The sequence below is a fragment of the Littorina saxatilis genome, linkage group LG9 (assembly GCF_037325665.1).
Source record: "Littorina saxatilis isolate snail1 linkage group LG9, US_GU_Lsax_2.0, whole genome shotgun sequence".
In the NCBI taxonomy this organism is placed as follows: domain Eukaryota; kingdom Metazoa; phylum Mollusca; class Gastropoda; order Littorinimorpha; family Littorinidae; genus Littorina; species Littorina saxatilis.
In genome coordinates, this window is record NC_090253.1 from 4,958,168 (window position 1) to 4,977,102 (window position 18,935).

An 18,935-nucleotide genomic window follows, 5' to 3' on the forward strand; every position below is an offset into this window, starting at 1 on the left:
CTTGAACAAAAAAGCAAACAGTAAAGTGACGCCACTTCAATTTTTCTGTCTTGGAACATGGCGCCGTGCTAAACATTTTCTTTTGAATATGTAAATGCAATCGAGCAACAAAATAACAAGTGTATAGACATAGTAAATTAGTATCTTGCAGAAAGCCATATATACATGTAATACTCTATTTATTCTACAATCTTCTAGCACAATTTTTCTCACTTTGAGTCGGGTTACTTTCAAACTTCAAACCGCTACATTTGACTTGGAAATCATGCAACCGCATCAGAAGGAGATTGCCTCTGTTTACATTGACTGTGATGTTTGAACATTGAATCAGTTAAATTTGAGCATAATGTGCTCTATACGAAAAAAAAACCCACCCAAAACATGGCCCTCAAGAACATAACAAATAGACAGCTGTACAGAACAACATACTATTTGAACACATTACTAGCTCTGTCTGCACTGTTGTGTCATTGAGATCAGTGTCTATATTATCCTAAACCTCTCTTCCAAAGTAAAATCTCATTCTCGCAACAATACTTCAGCTCACTGCACTGTGTTCTGCTGGCCAAGTCAAATGTTTTATAAAGCAACCCAGTATCGTTTGATCGTTTGCATGTGAAAATGGTTAATTTACAAAAAGAAGCTAATAGTCTCTGCTACCTTCACCGGACTATGACTAAAACTTTTTTTTTACTGCATCCAAGGACATTAAAACCCTGTTATTCAGGAATGCTGTGTCACAGCAAGACATAACTTCTGAATTACAGCATCCCATAAATAAATAAAAAATAAAAAAAGACATTTGCTTCAGAATGTAAATGTTATGTGTAGGGATTTTCCCATTTTCTGTCGGATAGCAGCAGATGTTCCAATGCGGTACGGGGGGAAAGTAGCACTGTGATAGATAAGGATAGATAAGATTCATATAGTCCTGTGAGGTTATCCTCATGGGAATTTGCGCTGCTTTCTCCCTGGAGAAAGCGTCGCTGCCATACAGTATACAGTGCTACCAATATTTGTGATTTGTTTCCCTCCATGCATGTTTTCCTGTTTCCATACCCTAAGACTTTCGCTGTGAACTCAGGTTCTTTATCATGCACATGCGTGCACACGGAGTTGTTTGGACACCGAGGAGAGTCTGCATAAAGTTGATTCTGGAAAATAAATCCCCCGCCAAACAAGGGGATCGAACGCACGCCGATAGAGACAACTGGTTTTGAAGCCAGCGCCACTACCGGCTAAGCCATTTCCCCACCCTGCCGACTGAAATATTCATGAAACCTGATTTTGTTGTGCTACTGCATTTCACTTGTTCAACAGCAATGGAATGACAGCTTGCTTGGTCTATGAAACTGGCCAAAGACCAAACTTTTAAATGGTATCAGATGAGCCTTCAACTTTGACACATGTATACAAAAATGATCAGCCTTGGTGCTCTCACCACAGAAAGAAGTATGGGAACTGATTTTTTGTCCAAATAGGTGGATCAACTTGTCCCTTGAAAACGTCTGGCCAGACCTGAGCTGTTGAGCTGAACTGCTGTCACGAGATGGTGTGTGCCCTTGAAAGTACATGAACTACACAACACACAGACTAGCATTCTTAACAAACACGCTCCACATCAGAGTTGGCTTTTTTCCCCTTGGGCTGTCTTCTTCCAGACTGAACAGGATGTGGAAGATCAACATTTAGTTTCCTCCCAAAGAATCTTCAAGTCTCCAGTTGTCTCTATTCTGTGCTATGGCTGTGGGACATGGCTGCTGACGATGAAAGAAGAATCTAGGTATTTGTCTATTTGAGACAAAATGACCCAGGAAACTGTATCTCATACAGAAAGCTGAATACAGTGGACCCCCTTTTAAGACCCCCCAATTTAAGACTTCCTCCCTTTTACAACCTTGTATTTTCACACTGGAACGCCGAAGAAGAAGAAGAAGAAGAAGTATTTTCGCACATTTTGTTCTCAAGCCTTGTAAATTTACCCCCATTTTAAGACTCCCTCCTTTTTAAGACCTGATTTTCTCAGATTTGTTTAGGTGGTAAAAGGGGGTTCCACTGTACCACAAACTGTGCGCAGAACTTGGTGAAAAGCATCATGAACCTCTCTTGACAACTGCTGGACGATGGAAGTTGGAGTGGTTGGGCCATGTCAAGAGGCATAAAACCCAAGATGATACTGCAAGGCACCATTGATGAAGGACACAGTCGTGGATCATGGAAGACAAGGCAAGAATTGGTCCAACAATGGCAAGGACTGGACGTAATGAGCGCTCCTGGCCTCCTGTAGACTGCATAGCCTGGAGAAGGATTTCTCCTGCTTCTGCCTTGAAGTCCCACATGAACTTGATGAAGACTGTCTGACTGAAGGGACTAGTGGTGATGATGATGACAACAATTGTTTTCACTGAATCAATGTCAGTCCTGCCGTGGATGTCTGAAATAAACAAAACCCCACACGTTTCAATGAGTCCCTGCAAGTATCACAGAAAAGAACAGCCAGCAGTGCTAGTTCATTGTCTAAAACTTCTTTTTATAAGTGCAGCTTTCAAATCAATGTTCAATGGGCACAGCAAGTCAACATATATATTTCATATTTTTTAGAAAGCTTGAGGGAAATAAAACTGTGCTCTCTTATCACTATACACACAGTGAAAACAATTTCTCCCCTATACACAGACACAAAATAGCAAACTACCAAACTCTGGGCCTCACTATGATTTACCTGTGTAAAAGGGAAGGTGTTGTGATGAAATTGTTTTAGTCTGACACTATTTAGTCTTGTTTCTAACCCATGATTCCTAGTTAAAACAGCTAAAAGCTTTTCACTAAGGCCTTCTGTTCAACTATTTGCATCCTGCTGTACACACCAGAGGTTCTGTAATGTCACACACCACATCTTTATTCGTATTCTATTGCATGAGAATCATAGAGGTAGTGGCGCTCAGAGCTTGATATTTTCATGTCTTGGGAGTTTGATCTTCTTCGCTCATGGCCTTAGACTCCCACGTTCATTCATGTTTTTAGCACGAGTGGATTTTTACATGTATGACCGTTTTTATCCCGCCATTCAGGCAGCATACGCCGATTTCGGGGGAGGCATGCTGGGTATTTTCGTGTTTCTATAACCCACCGAACTCTGACATGGATTACAGGATCTTTTCCGTGTGCACTTGGTCTTGTGCTTGCGTGTACACACGAAGGGGGTTAGGTCACTAGCAGGTCTGCACATAAGTTGACCTGGGAGATCGGAAAAATCTCCACTCTTAACCCACCAGGCGGCAGCGACCGGGATGCGAACCCACGACCTCCCAGTTAGAAGGCCGACGTCTTACCACCACGCCACTGTGCCCATCTTGGAAGTCTGATTAAAGTAAACAATTCATTATTAAATAACAAGAAGAATATTCCCAAGCTATCTGGGAAACATGATATGTGTGCTGACTTGGTGTGCCCTTTAAGACATAACCAGTAATCTTGCAATTATAGAGGCAAACAGTTCATCAGAACTTCATGTCAGAAAGTGCAAAGTTTGGGGGAGCTCTGTGCAGTGTGTACAATGTGACAGCCATACTATATAACATTAAGACAAGCCAGCTGACTCTAGCCGGGCAATAATTTTTTAGCCGGGAAAATACACTACTTCCACTTCAAAACTTAGCAGCAGATTTCATAAGAACCAGCCAGGTGCAATTCAATCAATCAATCAATCAATCAATCAATTATGAGACTTATATCGCGCGTATTCCGTGGGTACAGTTCTAAGCGCAGGGATTTATTTTAATTTTTTATTTTATGCAATTTATATCGCGCACATATTCAAGGCGCAGGGATTTATTTATGCCGTGTGAGATGGAATTTTGTTTACACAATACATCACGTATTCACATCGGCCAGCAGATCGCAGCCATTTCGGCGCATATCCTACTTTTCACGGCCTATTATTCCAAGTCACACGGGTATTTTGGTGGACATTTTTATCTATGCCTTTACAATTTTGCCAGGAAAGACCCTTTTGTCAATCGTGGGATCTTTAACGTGCATACCCCAATGTAGTGTACACAAAGGGACCTCGGTTTTTCGTCTCATCCGAAAGACTAGCACTTGAACCCACCACCTAGGTTAGGAAAGGGGGGAGAAAATTGCTAACGCCCTGCAATTGCAATTGCCTAGTGTATAAGATGCAGGCCTTCCACGCCAAAGGTTAAGTCAAGAAGTGTTTGAATCCTGGCTGTTGAAATGTTTTGTCCATCTCCCGAGGCAACTTATAATTGCATCTCCCTAAATTGAAGTACATGTATACGGTTGCCTAAAGGGCTGGGTAAAAACAGTCATACATTTCAAAACCTACTCGTGCTGTTCTTTGGAGTTACAACCCATGAATGCAGGTTCAAACAGGTTATGAGAATGACTTACCAGTTAATACAATATGTTCTGCCCAGGGACTCCTTTCTGCTTCCGCCACAACACGTTGAATTTCCGCAGATGTTACTTCTCTCCCTGCCATAGGACTGGAAAAAATTTAAATTTTTTTTAAAGAAAACACACACCAGGAAAATAAATAAACTAATGAACAAAGGTGGAACAAGTAATAATTCGACCTTTATTAACAGCTATTGTGTTTTCAGCGTAGCAATAGGGTCCGATATTTAGACGAGACAAATATAATGCCGACGAGTCGAAGACGAGTCGCATTATACTTGTTCGAGTCTAAATATCGGACCCTATTGCTACGCTGAAAACACAATAGCGATTATATATGCTGTTCTGACCTTGATTTGTTGTTCCAAACTTACAAAAGGACAGTTTTTGCGTCGATGCGTTGATCTTAGGTTTTGATAGCAGACGCCGTTTCTTATGCGCATTAGTTTTGCGCAGGCGCCACAATGCGAGCAGACGGCAGCGAAGTCAATTTCAGTTTGGGTGAATGGCATTTATACTTGTCTCGTCATGAAGCGAATTGTTCATCCTCAGTTATAAACGACTACATGAATGTTAGTGCCATGGGCTGTACATCAATACTTCAGAGGGGAAGTGGGTATTTAGTGTGGAGTTACGAGATAAGAAAGTCGGCCATTTTTCTCAATATGCTTTTGGATATTGAGTAAAATGGCCGACTTCCGTAGCATTATGCTTTGATGATCGGAAGAGACCATCCAATCACAGCCCCCGAATTCCCCCGCGTGTCCATCAGAATAGCTTATAAGAAGATTACTTCAAAATAGAATAATGATATTTGCCAAAGCAAGTATGTCAGAAAGTACTGATAAACAGCAATCTGGTGTGCATCATTATTTGTTTTGTGTCAAGCCAATTAACCCCTGAGGTTCACAGTGAACAGTAATGTACCAAGTAGATCTTCCTATGTGTATAGTCTAGAAAATATGCACATGAATTGTGATCAATCGGGCGGGGATGTAGCTCAGTCGGTAGCGCGCTGGATTTGTATCCAGTTGGCCGATGTCAGCGTGAGTTCGTCCCCACGTTCGGCGAGAGATTTATTTCTCAGAGTCAACTTTGTGTGCAGACTCTCCTCGGTGTCCGAACACCCCCGTGTGTACACGCAAGCACAAGACTAAGTGCGCACGAAAAAGATCCTGTAATCCATGTCAGAGTTCGGTGGGTTGTAGAAACACGAAAATACCCAGCATGCTTCCTCCGAAAACGGCGTATGGCTGCCTAAATGGCGGGGTAAAAACCGGCCATACACGTAACATTCCACTCGTGCAAAAAACACGAGTGTACAAGGGAGTTTCAGCCCACGATCACAGAAGAAGAAGAAGAAGAAGAAGTGATCAATCAATAAGACTGAAGAACAAACCATGAAAATAACACCACCACTAAATAGCACACAGAATGCCAAAAGAGATTGTTGAAGGCTCACTCCTTTGTGACATACAGTTAAGCTCACCCTTTCAGATATGGCCAGGCTTTTACTTGGGACAAGACCATCTTTCTGTTGGGTCACATACCAGAAAACAAGTGGTAAGCAGATACATATCTTATCAGTGGCATTTGAAATAGACTTCATAAGATATTGCACTGTCATTTCAACTTTGGCCGGTTGCAAATGGCATACATGTTTGGATTTGATGTATTAATCTCTGGGCTGAGAAGATAAAGCCATACTGTAATGTATATTTTGTCCCTTTTGGTTACTACTAGATTAATTCACATAACACCTGGCATGATGGCCTGTGGAACAAAGAATATGCTTAAAATCTTACCAACCTTACCTCCCAGCAACTGACAGTGAAGTCAGTAAAGAACTGCTGGGTGTTCTGCATACCTGGACCCAAGAAGGCAGCTTCCTCATCCCTCACGCCACAGGACTACAAAGACAAAAAAAGCAACAGGATTATAGGCACTTGCATGAACTGACTTGGAAGTTGAACACTTTTACATAGCATCATAGATGAGCCACGCCACGGTAATGATCAGCCCTGCATGGGTACCACAGTGCTTCATCATTTGACTGTTGTTACTCCTTGTGTAAAGCATGTTTTATGAGCAAATCACTTCCAACTTGTGGTCACACTACATTGTTCTTTCTGGCCAAGTTTAGGGTTAAACAACCCAAAGTATCATTACCACTTTCAATTGATGCACGGGAACATACCAGTTTCGAAGAAGAAGCTAGTCTTGGCTCACTCAGACTTACTGTGAACAAGACATCTAATGCCTTTGAGGGATGTTAAAACCTTCTTGAAATCTTGTCATAATTTGAAATCTTCAACAGGGATGGGCAAATCTCAAAATGTTAACTCGCCAGCCGGGCGATTAACTTCAAGAAAGTCACTAGCCCAGCAGAAATGTTGCTGGCCTGGTACCAGTGGTAGATGCCACTGTTGATCTGCAGTGTTTACATGGCTTTAAAACTCGAAATGAGAACAAAAAAGGTCGCATTTGACCAGAGTTTTCATTAGCCAGCCGGGCGAGTTGTCAGGCGGTTTTCACTAGCCGGGCAGATGTTTTACTCGCCCCAGGGCTATCCGTGCTTTGAGACATAAAATGATAAATCAAATTTTGAAGAACAGTCCCCAAATGTTTCAGAATACAAACATTATGTGAGCAATCTACTATCGACTGTACAGATAATGATATTTTCTGTCAGATAACCATGGTTGTCTGAAGGCGGTGCTGTTGCAGTTTTGGTTGTCTGAAGGCGGTGCTGTTACAGTTTAACAGTGACAGCAGCACTGTGATCGGGTAACTCCCTATGCGAAGATGTACAATGGACTGACTAGTAACATCTTCTTCGTGTACCGGGTAACCTGATTTAGTTGGATAACTCATTAACTGCATTTCATGAGTTCAACTGCAGTTGAACGACTGTGCTTCGGGTTCATGCAACTGGTGGTTAAAGCTCGGTGGTAATGACTCTAGTGGTTGATATCTAAGTTATTATAGCATAGCCTCATTCACTATGTGCGTACGTACATGCTCATTGCAACACTTGCATTGTTTACGTCAGGTGCCAGGAGATCGGTTCTTCACTACTCTCATCTAATCTTGATGCACATGTTGTATACATCAATCAATCAATCAATATGATGCTTATATCGCGCGTATTCCGTGGGTACAGTTTTAAGCGCAGGGATTTTATTTTTTTATTTTATTTTATGCAATTTATATTGAGCACATATATTCAAGGTGCAGGGATTTATTTATGCCGTTTGAGATGGAATTTTTTTACACAATACATCACGCATTCACATCGGCCAGAAGATCGCAGCCATTTCGGCGCATATCCTACTTTTCACGGCCTATTATTCCAAGTCACACGGGTATTTTGGTGGACATTTTTATCTATGCCTATACAATTTTGCCAGGAAAGACCCTTTTGTCAATCGTGAGATCTTTAACGTGCACACCCCAATGTAGTGTACACGAAGGGACCTCGGTTTTTCGTCTCATCCGAAAGACCAGCACTTGAACCCACCACCTAGGTTAGGAAAGGGGGGAGAAAATTGCTAACGCCCTGACCCAGGGTCGAACTCGCAACCTCTCGCAAGTGCGTTACCACTCGGCCACCCAGTCCTTACATGTATTTAGGGCATTTACACCCCTTTGTTGCACTGATCACAAATACGTAATTGGTTTTTGCTTGAATGATTGTTGCAATAGCAGGGATGTTGCTACAAATTCATACCTATAGGACAAATGTCCTGAGTTCTTCAGCATCAATAGGACATTTGACCGCTTTCAGAAAGTGTAATAGGACATTATGAATTTGCGCCAAACAGCTTATAACACATTCCATGGAATTGTTCCAAAGTCATGCGCCCACACACACACACACCCACGCGCGCGCGCTGTAGAACACACACATAATATAGTAAATACATCAACACAGTGTGCGTATAATGTTGTATTTGTTTAGTTTCAAAGAAACCACAAAAAAGAAACCAACATGAACAACTTCAGAGCTCGTACTTTGATTAAATACTGCATGATTTGGATAAAAGTTGACAAACAACATGATCGGTTTGATCTAATGCTGATCTTTTGCAGGCTTTAGTTTTTTTTCAGCGGCATAATTCAGTGCTTCGTCTCGTATCGAAAACAAAAGCAGACTACAAATTTAGTCAGTTGGAGTTGTCTCCCGTACTCCTGTAGCATGCACTGATCTAAAAAGAATCCACTATTTTTAGATCAGTGCGCTGCACCGAGACGGTTATACCCAAACGGCGCATACCGCAAACGGTTCGGGAATTCCCGACAAAAGAAAAGATCCGCACGCGGCACTGACAACTTCAGTGTCAGCTGAACACGAGAGCGTTCGGTCTTTTAGAAGATTTGTATCTTGAAATGAAAATTAACGAATATCGCGCTGTCCGAAGGAATGGAGTACATATCGGACAATGACCACGCTCAGGCTAACACGATAGGACATCTGACCGACATGCGGCAATGTGAATCGGACATTTGGGGATTTTCATCGTTATATGTCCGATGTCCGACGCCTAACGACATCCCAGCAATAGGTGTTGCATTCTGTGATTTACTGATTATGATGACTTGATGCCCGCCAGACTATACTTTTCTTCCACAGAATTATGGCATACCTTGCGTAAAATCTCTGCAAACATGACCTCTCTGTCGACTGAATGGTGACGATCCTCCACAGCACAGAAGTCAAAGTGGTCTGCAGTTGGGAGTCGTCTAGATTCTCGGCTTCCATACCTGTAACAAGCGAGGTGTTTATGAGAAAATCATGCCTCAAAATAAGTATGTAGTTTGCTTGAGGGAAAAACACAACATAGAAAAGTGTGATTTAGATGTCCTTGGAATTCCACCTTCACCTACAGTGTATTATATTAGCAAAGTAGGTTGGATACATTAATTTAATTGTCTTACTGTGAACGTCATTCCTCTGTCTTTTTCATTGTCACTTGAACAACATGCACTTATCATTGTCAATCAAGCAAACGCCTCAGTTATTCTCTACTGTTAAAAAAATACATCTTTGATCTGACATTCCGTATTTTTACTGCCCTTGCAGTAATAATATACATAGTTATATTGGGTACATCAACTTCAGTGCATCCTCACAGCATGACAGTTGACACTCGTGACAGGCCTAAAAGTGAAACTGAAAGTGGCGAGTAGAAACATGTAACTGGCGAGTAGAAATGTTCATCTACTCGCCAAATGCGAGTAAAGTTGCTGAAACAAATGCTTGGTTTGGGTAGTAAAGTTTGCTCTCTGGCTAGTACATTTTCACAATTTCAGAATCACTAACCAAAGGCAATCGAGTATAAAGAGCTTAACCATTTGTCAGACTTTCAGGGCTGATTGTATTCTTCTTCTTCTTCTTTCCAATGATGCCCACGATGATGATAATGATCATTATGGCATGAAAAGGGACCAGTGCTTTGTTACACTTACAGTCCATTTGCGTACTCTGGTCGTTATCATTATCATAGTCCGTAAATCATAGCAAAGAGTCCATGTCCGTAGAAGCCTATTTTTTGTTGAGAAAACTGTGACTTAGTTTGCGTAGGCCCGCGACACAAAGGCATCAACCGTTGCCGCCTCCACCGTCTTATTGGGAAGGCGGTTCCAGTCCCTCACAGTTCTCGGTAGAAATGAGCCCTCTCTGTATTGAGTTCTGGTATTTATGAGGCAGAACTGCTGATCGTGGGTACGGCGCTGTCGTGATGGGGGTGGGACTAGCTTGCTCCTGATGACTGGGCACTGAATTAGTCCATGATGAATCTTGTAGAGGACCCCCAGGCGCGTGATTCTTCTACGCTGCTCGAGAGACGGCCAGCCCAGTTGGTCAATCATCCGGCTCACACTTGACGTGTTGTGGTAGCGGTTGAGTACGAAGCGGGCAGCACGTCTCTGGACGGCTTCCAGCTTCTCGATGCTCTTCTGGTTGTATGGGTCCCATACTGATGAGGAGGTCTTGCTGTAGCTGCATGGTCTTGTTGTTCTCTGTTGGCTACAACCCTGTACACTGCTGTATCGTCCGCAAACAATCGTGCCATTGCTGTCAGTTTGTCTGGAAGGTCGTTGATGTAGGCCAGAAATAGACAGAGGCCCAATACTGGGAATACAGAGCCCTGAGCCAGTGGCAGTGAGGTACTCCTGACCTGACGTTGAAGTTGTAGAGTACAACTGCTTGGTGCCGATCATTTAGGAAGTTAGATAACATTTCGGCTTTATGCTAGCTAGGGGGGAAAAGGGAAGAAGTAAACTAAAAATAAATACTGGTAGTTCTAATAAGATATAATGAACTTACCCAAGTCACTAGAGCATGCAAATCGCCATGCATTCGTCTCAACAACTGAACAAGTATCCACACCGTGTAAGAATCCTGACGAAGAAAAGGTATGTGTCTTTGTGTTGCCCGCAACCCGGCGAGCAAATAAACAACTCGTGAATACTGTCTCGCGTACTGAAGGCAGAAAGGATCTGTCGAACAAATCTCTACTGTTGGGACATTTTCACCACCGACGGTCGGCCATTGACTGGGCACTGTGTAAAGCAAGAGTGACCGTCCTTGATAAAAAAAAAACCCGGTGTAGTATCCGGTCCGGTCCCCCCTCTGAAGTAGTCCCCCGGGGGACCAATTCGTGGCAAAAACTGCTCTATAATGGTCCCCCCTTAGACATCCAGCCTCGTTGTTCTTAGGCATTCAAGCCATTTTCAATCTATATCTTCGTCCGGTATTATGTAGTGCACAGACAGCAATCTCTTTGTTTGACTATATTTTGCAGAAAATAAAATAGATCTGATTTATAATGCCGTTCAAAAGAAAAATGACATGAAATAAAATGAATAATAAATAAATACTGATAAGAAGAAATGAAACCAGTCTCTGATTCTTTCCTTTCTTTTCTCTAAAATTGCTGGTAACATTACTAACATTGTAACAAGAACAAGTCGCGTAAGGCGAAAATACAATATTTAGTCAAGTAGCTGTCGAACTCACAGAATGAAACTGAACGCAATGCCATTTTTCAGCAAGACCGTATACTCGTAGCATCGTCAGTCCACCGCTCATGGCAAAGGCAGTGAAATTGACAAGAAGAGCGGGGTAGTAGTTGCGCTAAGAAGGATAGCACGCTTTTCTGTACCTCTCTTTGTTTTAACTTTCTGAGCGTGTTTTTAATCCAAACATATCATATCTATATGTTTTTGGAATCAGGAACCGACAAGGAATAAGATGAAAGTGTTTTTAAATTGATTTGGACAATTTAATGTTGATAACAATTTTTATATATTTAATTTTCAGAGCTTGTTTTTAATCCGAATATAACATATTTATATGTTTTTGGAATCAGCAAATGATGGAGAATAAGATAAACGTAAATTTGGATCGTTTTATAAATTTTGATTTTTTTTTTACAATTTTCAGATTTTTAATGACCAAAGTCATTAATTAATTTTTAAGCCACCAAGCTGAAATGCAATACCGAAGTCCGGGCTTCGTCGAAGATTACTTGACCAAAATTTCAACCAATTTGGTTGAAAAATGAGGGCGTGACAGTGCCGCCTCAACTTTCACGAAAAGCCGGATATGACGTCATCAAAGACATTTATCAAAAAACTGAAAAAAACGTTCGGGGATTTCATACCCAGGAACTCTCATGTCAAATTTCATAAAGATCGGTCCAGTAGTTTAGTCTGAATCGCTCTACACACACACACACACACACACACACACACACACACACACACACAGAGACACGCACATACACCACGACCCTCGTTTCGATTCCCCCTCGATGTTAAAATATTTAGTCAAAACTTGACTAAATATAAAAACGAGGCTGGATGTCTAAGGGGGGACCATTATAGAGCAGTTTTTGCCACGAATTGGTCCCCCGGGGGACTACTTCAGAGGGGGGACCGGACCGGATCCTACACCGGTAACTGACCTTACTACTTGTCTCCAAAAACCCCCGAAAACCCCACACACAAAAACCGAAAACCCCTGAAAACCTCATCAGAACATAAGAAATTTCGTCCCTAGATCGTGTTTTGTTACATATTTGTTTGAAATCATGACTCATGTATATCTGCAACTTTCACCGTACATGGCTTTATTTACGTGTTTGTGCAAGGATTTACGAACTTGAGGGGGAGGGGGGGGGGTTAGGGGGTTAGGTTACAGTTAGTTGTTTTGTTTAATATAGGCCGGCCTGACTGATCAGGGCTGGACTATGATAAAATACTGAGGCAGTGGAGAGTCAGTCAGAAGAAGGGGGGACTCCCTCCCTAGTCCCCCAAGCCCCCCCCCCCCCCCCCCTTAAAGATCCAGCCAGCCCTGATCAGGCCGGCCTATGCTAAACAATATAACCACTTGAACTGTCACCTAATCTCATTGGTACTAATGACTTACAGTAATTGCCACAACAGTACACTTTTTTCTTTTTCTAGTGATACTATATAATTAAAACAATGCCCTCGTGACAAAAATGGTTTCTTTTAAGCCACACAGGTCTGTTCCGTTGTTTTTATCTATTTTGTAATTCTTATTTTCACGTTTAAGCCACTGCGACGGCCTCGATATTCTTATTCCGGTAGCGTCGAGTGGAGCTTGATACGGGTCATAGCATGGAGAGCTTAACTTGTAGGCTGTAATCATAGGCTATATAAGTTGAGCTGTGAACGTGATAGCCTTGGCCCGTATACTCAGTTAAATGCTCCATACTAAAGCTCAATAAGGTGGAGAGAGAGACTGAGAGAGAGAGAGAGAGAGAGAGACTGAGAGAGAGAGAGAGAGAGAGAGAGAGAGACTGAGAGAGAGAGAGAGAGAGAGAGAGAGAGAGAGAGAGAGAGAGAGAGAGAGTGAGACAGAGAGAGAGAGAAAGAGAGAGAATTGAATTGAATTGAATTGAATTGAACTTTATTTTACAAGGATTTAGATTTAAGGCTACGCCTTTTCTTACAATCTGTCCTTGGGACGCATAGACACACAATTATATAATAAAAAAAATTATAAAAAAAATAAAAAAATAAAAAAAAATAAAAATAAAAATAAAAATAAAAAAAATAAAAATAAAAATTAAAAAAATAAAAATAAAAATAAAAAATAAAAAATTAAAAATTAAAAAGTTAAAAAGTTAACCAACAAAAGGAGGTCGGAAAACGTGATAATAAAAATGACGATGATGATGATGATGACGATAATGATGATGATAATGATGATGATGATGATAAAGATGAGGCATGAAGAGCATACATATGTGGTTATTCATAAAATCAAATGCATACTATGCAGGTAATTATAAATACAAGCTGGTGGCAATCGAACATGTAGCAATAGAGTAACAAAAATATGTTCAGAATATACAATGCACAGCATATTTTTGACGTAATACTAAGTTTGGTAAGTCAAAAGGCGTTAAACTACTCAGACATTAAGTGGTTTTTTACACATTTTTTAAAACTTTTTAATGACTTTAGGTGCTTAAAGGATGATGGAAGTGAATTCCAAACTGAAGTACCCGAAAAAGCAAGACTGGTCTTATACAGGTCAATTCGTGGAATTGGTGGGATCAGGTTGACCGACCCATATCTGTGGGTAGCTTTATTAAATAATGATGTAATGTAAATCGGCACTTTATCGTGATACAATTTATGCATGAAAATGGCTTTGTTTAACTTGAGATGCTTTTCCAGTGGAAGAAAGTTAAGCATTTTTAATTTCATATCTGTTGAGGCATTATCCTTTACGATGAGTTTGGCCGAGCGACGATAGAGAGAGTCTAACTTTTTCAAGTGGACATCACTGCTGCCATCCCAGAGCGTCGAAACATAATTAATGTGAGGCATTACATGAGCATGGTGGAACATTTCCAGAGTCCTTCTGTCGGTATATTGCTTTAACTTGGATAGGAGGAAAACGTTCTTGGCTACTTTCTTGCAAATATGCTGTATTTGTGCCTGCCACTTGAATTCACAATCAAGAATTACCCCTAAAACGCGATGCTGTTGAACTTGTTCAATTGATTGCGTACCAATAGTAAGATTTAGTTTGAGTGGAGAAATCTGATGTTTTTGTCTGGTTGCAATTACCATACTTTTAGTTTTTATTGGATGGACAAGCATAGCATTAGCACTACACCAGTTATTTACATCGTTTAAAGCTGTTTGAAGGGAGGACTCTATTACTGTAACAGACTTTCCACTTGAGTGAAGAGAAGAATCGTCAGCAAAAAAATCACTTCTTACATTACTGTCAGAAATGTGCAGTGGCAGATCATTGATATACAGACAGAACAAGATCGGCCCAAGCACTGACCCTTGAGGCACCCCGCATTTCACAGTCTCCTCAGTAGATATTTTACAGTTTAGGGCAGTATATTGAGATCTGTCCTGTAAATAGGAAGCAAAAAAGTTACACACTGAACTGTTTCTGAGATACAACTGTAATTTCTTCAGTAAAATTGAATGATCAACAAGATCAAAACGCTTTTTTAAAGTCGAGAAACACAGCACCACTGATTTCAGATCGGTTTGTTGCAGACAACCAGGTGTCGCATAGCGTGGTAAGGGCGCTGTGACAAGAGTGATTTGTTCGAAAACCAGATTGAAATTGATGGAAAAGGTTTCTGCTTTCTATGTACGCGAGCAAATGTTTGTGAATATGTTTTTCCAATGGTTTGGATAAAATGGGTAATAAGGAAATGGGTCTAAAATTATTTGGGTCAGATAAATTTCCGCCTTTATGGAGTGGAATTACTTTTGCTCTTTTTAGTAAACTAGGTACAGTATTTTGCTTTATGCAGAGATTATACGCATAGGTGAGTGGCTCCACAATATATGGTAGAGCTAATTTGGCCAAGTAAGGAGGAATCTTGTCAGGACCCATGGACTTTTTATTCTCAAGGCCTTCTAGCGCCTTACCTACCTCATGCACTGCCATGTCTGGAATAGTAAAAAAATCGTCCGGTTTACATTTGTCATTGCAAAAATCATGTAATTTTGTGAGAGAGACTTCAAGGTCAGAATCAGGACTGTCGCATTTTGCAGATTCATTTAGCCTATTGGCAAGGGACAAAAAATGGTTATTAAAATCTTCAGGGGAGATGGTTGTGGCAGACCGATTTGAGTTCTGTTTAGATTTACCTAATATGTTATTAACAGCACGCCAAACAGTTGCAATATCTTTCTTGTCCTCGATTAATGTATTAAAGTAATTTGCTTTTGCTTGACGTGTTAATTCTGTCACTTTATTCCTTTGTTTCTTAAAATCAGACTTCATGTTGTTTGCTTTGTAAAAATCACGCAGGGACATGGCTTCTATAATCTGTTCCGTCAACCATGGGGGAAGAGATGGATATTTCACTCTGTGGTGACGTAGTGGGGCATGCTTATCCACTATAGGATAAAATATATCTAAAAGGGCGCCCAACGCTTCGTCAGCAACAACATGATTAAACACAGAGGAAAATGGTGCTAAACTGAGATCAAAGAAGAATTTAGTTTCATCAAACGTTTTAAAGCTTCTATATTCAATAGTTGTATGGCCCTTGTGCACCGGCTTAGGTAACTTGAACGACCAAGAACAAAATACTGAACAATGGTCACTGATGCTTGAAGGTACAGTTTTCACGTTTGACACCATGGAAGTATTATTAGTGTAAATGTGGTCAATCAACGTTGATGTTGTATCAGTCAATCTGGTTGAGGTGTTCACAAGTTGATGGAATCCAAAGAGAGATGTAACTGAGCGCCAGGCTGTCTGGGTTTTATGCAAGTCTATGTTAAAATCACCAAGTAACAAAACATTGCGATTATTACATTTGATGTTATCCATCAAATCAATAAAATCGTCAGACCAAGCTGAATTGGATGCGGGATTTCTATATACAAAACCGAGGAGAAAAGAATTCGAATTCTTATAAGAAATTTCAAGCCAAAGGCATTCAATACTTTTCACTTCCAGATCAGCCCTGCGCTTAACAAACTTTGCAATGGAATCATGGACATAAACAGCAAGACCAGTATGTTGTACTTCCATACTGTCGCGTCGGATAACAGAATAGTGAGGTATCCGCAACATATCATCACAGATGCGTGAGTCCAGCCTAGTCTCTGAAATCCCAAACAAATGGGTTATGGGAGAATGTTGATTTAATAACACGCAGAGATCAGGAATTTTGTTCAAGAGATGATAAATGTTTAAGTGTCCGATATTCAGTCCTGCGGCTGGAGCTAGTGCCGACATGCTTATAAATGTTAAGAGTACACGCAGAAGCAGACACAATCCGCACACACTGGACGTTGTAGAGTGAAAGTTCAAGATTTGCTAGAAAAGGCAAAGTCCTTGTCGTCTACGAATTACACAATAGAGTTCTAAACAATGTGCTACGACGGGTCGATCAGACGATATGGAGAAGTGCTAGAACCGAAGGGAAGGAAACACACTCTTTCCTCAGTGTCCACGTCACGTCACACAGACAGGCAGTCCGAGTACAACGCAAGGCACAACTAGAAACACAGGTATAGTCACTGCACAAGGTGCAAAAACGCTTCGAACTTTATCGTAAGGTTTTAAGCGTAACACAAGCTCTAGGTTGTATAACACTACAAGAAAATTGAACCAAATAATGTTTGTCCAAGGCGACCCGGCGATCGCGCTCACACACACACACACATACACATACACATGCACTCACGCACAGACACACATACATACACACACACACACACTAGTTGCTGCATTTGATGCTGTTTGTGACTATGCACGGAGCAGATACAACGCTCAATACTGTTAAACAAACTGAAATATTCCGACCAGTCCGAAGGTCACCTAACTTACACAGCCTTCAGTTTTAAGCTTTTAACACATCAGCTGAGTTGAAATTAAATTCAGCAGCTGAACTGCATTTGCACTGAGCTGTGACGACAGGTGCGGCAGTTGGACACGGTCAGCAGACTGGCTGTAGACAGGTGGGTGTCCGGGGGGGAGGGACCGCAAACTGCTGATGACTGGTAGGGCGAATTTGCGGACAGGGGCGAATGGGCGGCGCAATTGCGCTGCTTGCGTATTGCCAAATTGGTTGCGTTGGCGTGGTCACTGCATACGCCAGTTGACCGACAGACTCTCGTGTAGACTGGGTGGGCGGGTAGGTAAATGGAGGGGGCAGGTTAACAGGGGTACGGGTGGGAATAAGTGAAGGGTAGTGGTGGGAGGACGGCGGGGGTGGAGGTGGTGGAGGGTAGGAGTGGGAATGGTGGTTTGGGATGGAGCGTGCACCCGTGTCCTCATTAGAGTGTCTGTGTGGAGGCTGCTTGCGACGAGAAAGGTCGCGGTTGTCCTGGTCATGGTTCTTTGCTTGATGAGCGTCATCGCTGGAGCGGCGGTCCTCTTTCAAGTTGGATGTGTCGGCATATTTGATGTTAATAGCCAGTTTGGCAGTGCCCTTTGCGCTGGGGTGAATATGATCGCTGTAGAGCGCCAATCTCGGTGCACCACTGCTCGCAGTGAAGCTGCTGGAGTTGTCTACAAAGACAGCATCAAGACGTCGGCAGGCAGCTTCCAGGTTTCTATTTGAGGGAAGGATGGAGTTGTTGAAAGTGTGTCGACCTTTTGCTGGCAGGATGGAGCTGAGACAGACTCTGGCATTAGGAAAGGCTTTGCGGCACAGTCCAATGATGTCGGCCCACTCTTTCTCCGACACAGGTCCCATCTTGCAACTGTTGACGCCAACATGAACAGTCACACGATTCACTGCTGCTGAAGGTGATGTGGCATTGCCGTGCAGCCATTTGCACAGGTCATACACTGTCATACCAGACACGCATACTTTTTGCAGAATCTCACCCTTTGGTGCCAGTCGTTGTGGGTCGACATGCTCGATGACAGAATCGCCGATCAAGAGCATGGTTGACTGGCCGGCAACCGAAAGAGTGGACAATGTTTCTTGGGGTGATGTTGGTTTCTGTCTGTCCACACATTCATCAGGGTTTTCCTTAAGTGGGTGGACCGACTCGGACTGGGAGAGTGTGGACTCGCTGGGGGAGTTGTCATCGGATAGGGCGGCAAAGGAGTTAGTGGTGGGGACAGCATACATGAGAGGAGGGGAGGGAGGAATAGCGCTCCCAACATAGCGAGGGCTTTGTTGCACACAGTTCTCTGTTGCAGAGAGTTGGCAAGGGGGAAGTGTGGTCCGGGTGGCCGCATTGCCATTGGCAGCAGTTACAGTTTGTACTGCTTGAGAGAAGCTTTTCTTTGATTTAACCTCACGGCGCGCTTCCTGCAACTGGCATTTTATGCTAACATTTTCTTTTTCGAGACAGGTCACTTTGTTTCTTAGGACTGACAGTTCTTCTCCCTGTTTCTCGAATTTCTCTGAAAAATGTCTCACCAGAGTGTTTTTTACTTGCATCTTAGCGTCTTCGATTTGACTTGTTTCCGCTTTACCATCCGACAGCTGTTTTGTGGCAGTTACAGTGTCTTGGAGGATGCAGTG

The 18,935-nt window shown here is 42.1% G+C and overlaps 1 protein-coding gene across 4 annotated transcripts; it reads right to left on the reverse strand.

Moving 5' to 3' along the window:
* Positions 1–515: 515 nt before the first annotated feature.
* LOC138975128 (uncharacterized) lies at positions 516–12,585 on the reverse strand. 4 transcript variants are annotated; one of them, XR_011458516.1, is made up of 5 exons: positions 10,748–12,585; positions 9,066–9,183; positions 6,234–6,329; positions 4,414–4,508; positions 516–2,434 (listed from the first exon to the last, which is right to left on the reverse strand). XR_011458516.1 is itself a non-coding variant. In XM_070347787.1 (5 exons), exons 2-5 carry the CDS (start codon positions 9,087–9,089, stop codon positions 2,094–2,096), a joined length of 561 nt encoding a protein of 186 aa, XP_070203888.1. In that variant the 5' UTR covers positions 9,090–9,183; positions 10,748–11,030; the 3' UTR covers positions 516–2,093. The 4 variants fall into 4 exon arrangements, 2 of the variants coding, with proteins under 2 accessions (XP_070203888.1, XP_070203889.1); XM_070347787.1 differs by having other exon boundaries at positions 6,229–6,329; positions 10,748–11,030; XR_011458517.1 differs by lacking the exon at positions 4,414–4,508.
* Positions 12,586–18,935: the final 6,350 nt, after the last annotated feature.

What these genes read in the sequence shown, in the direction of transcription:
- LOC138975128 (XM_070347787.1), bottom strand. Translation starts at nt 9,089, where the DNA reads ATGTTTGCAGAGATTTTACGCAAG. An exon ending in TTGCAGAGATTTTACGCAAG is followed by an intron (nt 6,330 to 9,065) that starts GTATGCCATAAT and finishes TTGTCTTTGTAG; the next exon opens with TCCTGTGGCGTGAGGGATGA. An exon ending in AGAACATATTGTATTAACTG is followed by an intron (nt 2,435 to 4,413) that starts GTAAGTCATTCT and finishes TGTTTATTTCAG; the next exon opens with ACATCCACGGCAGGACTGAC.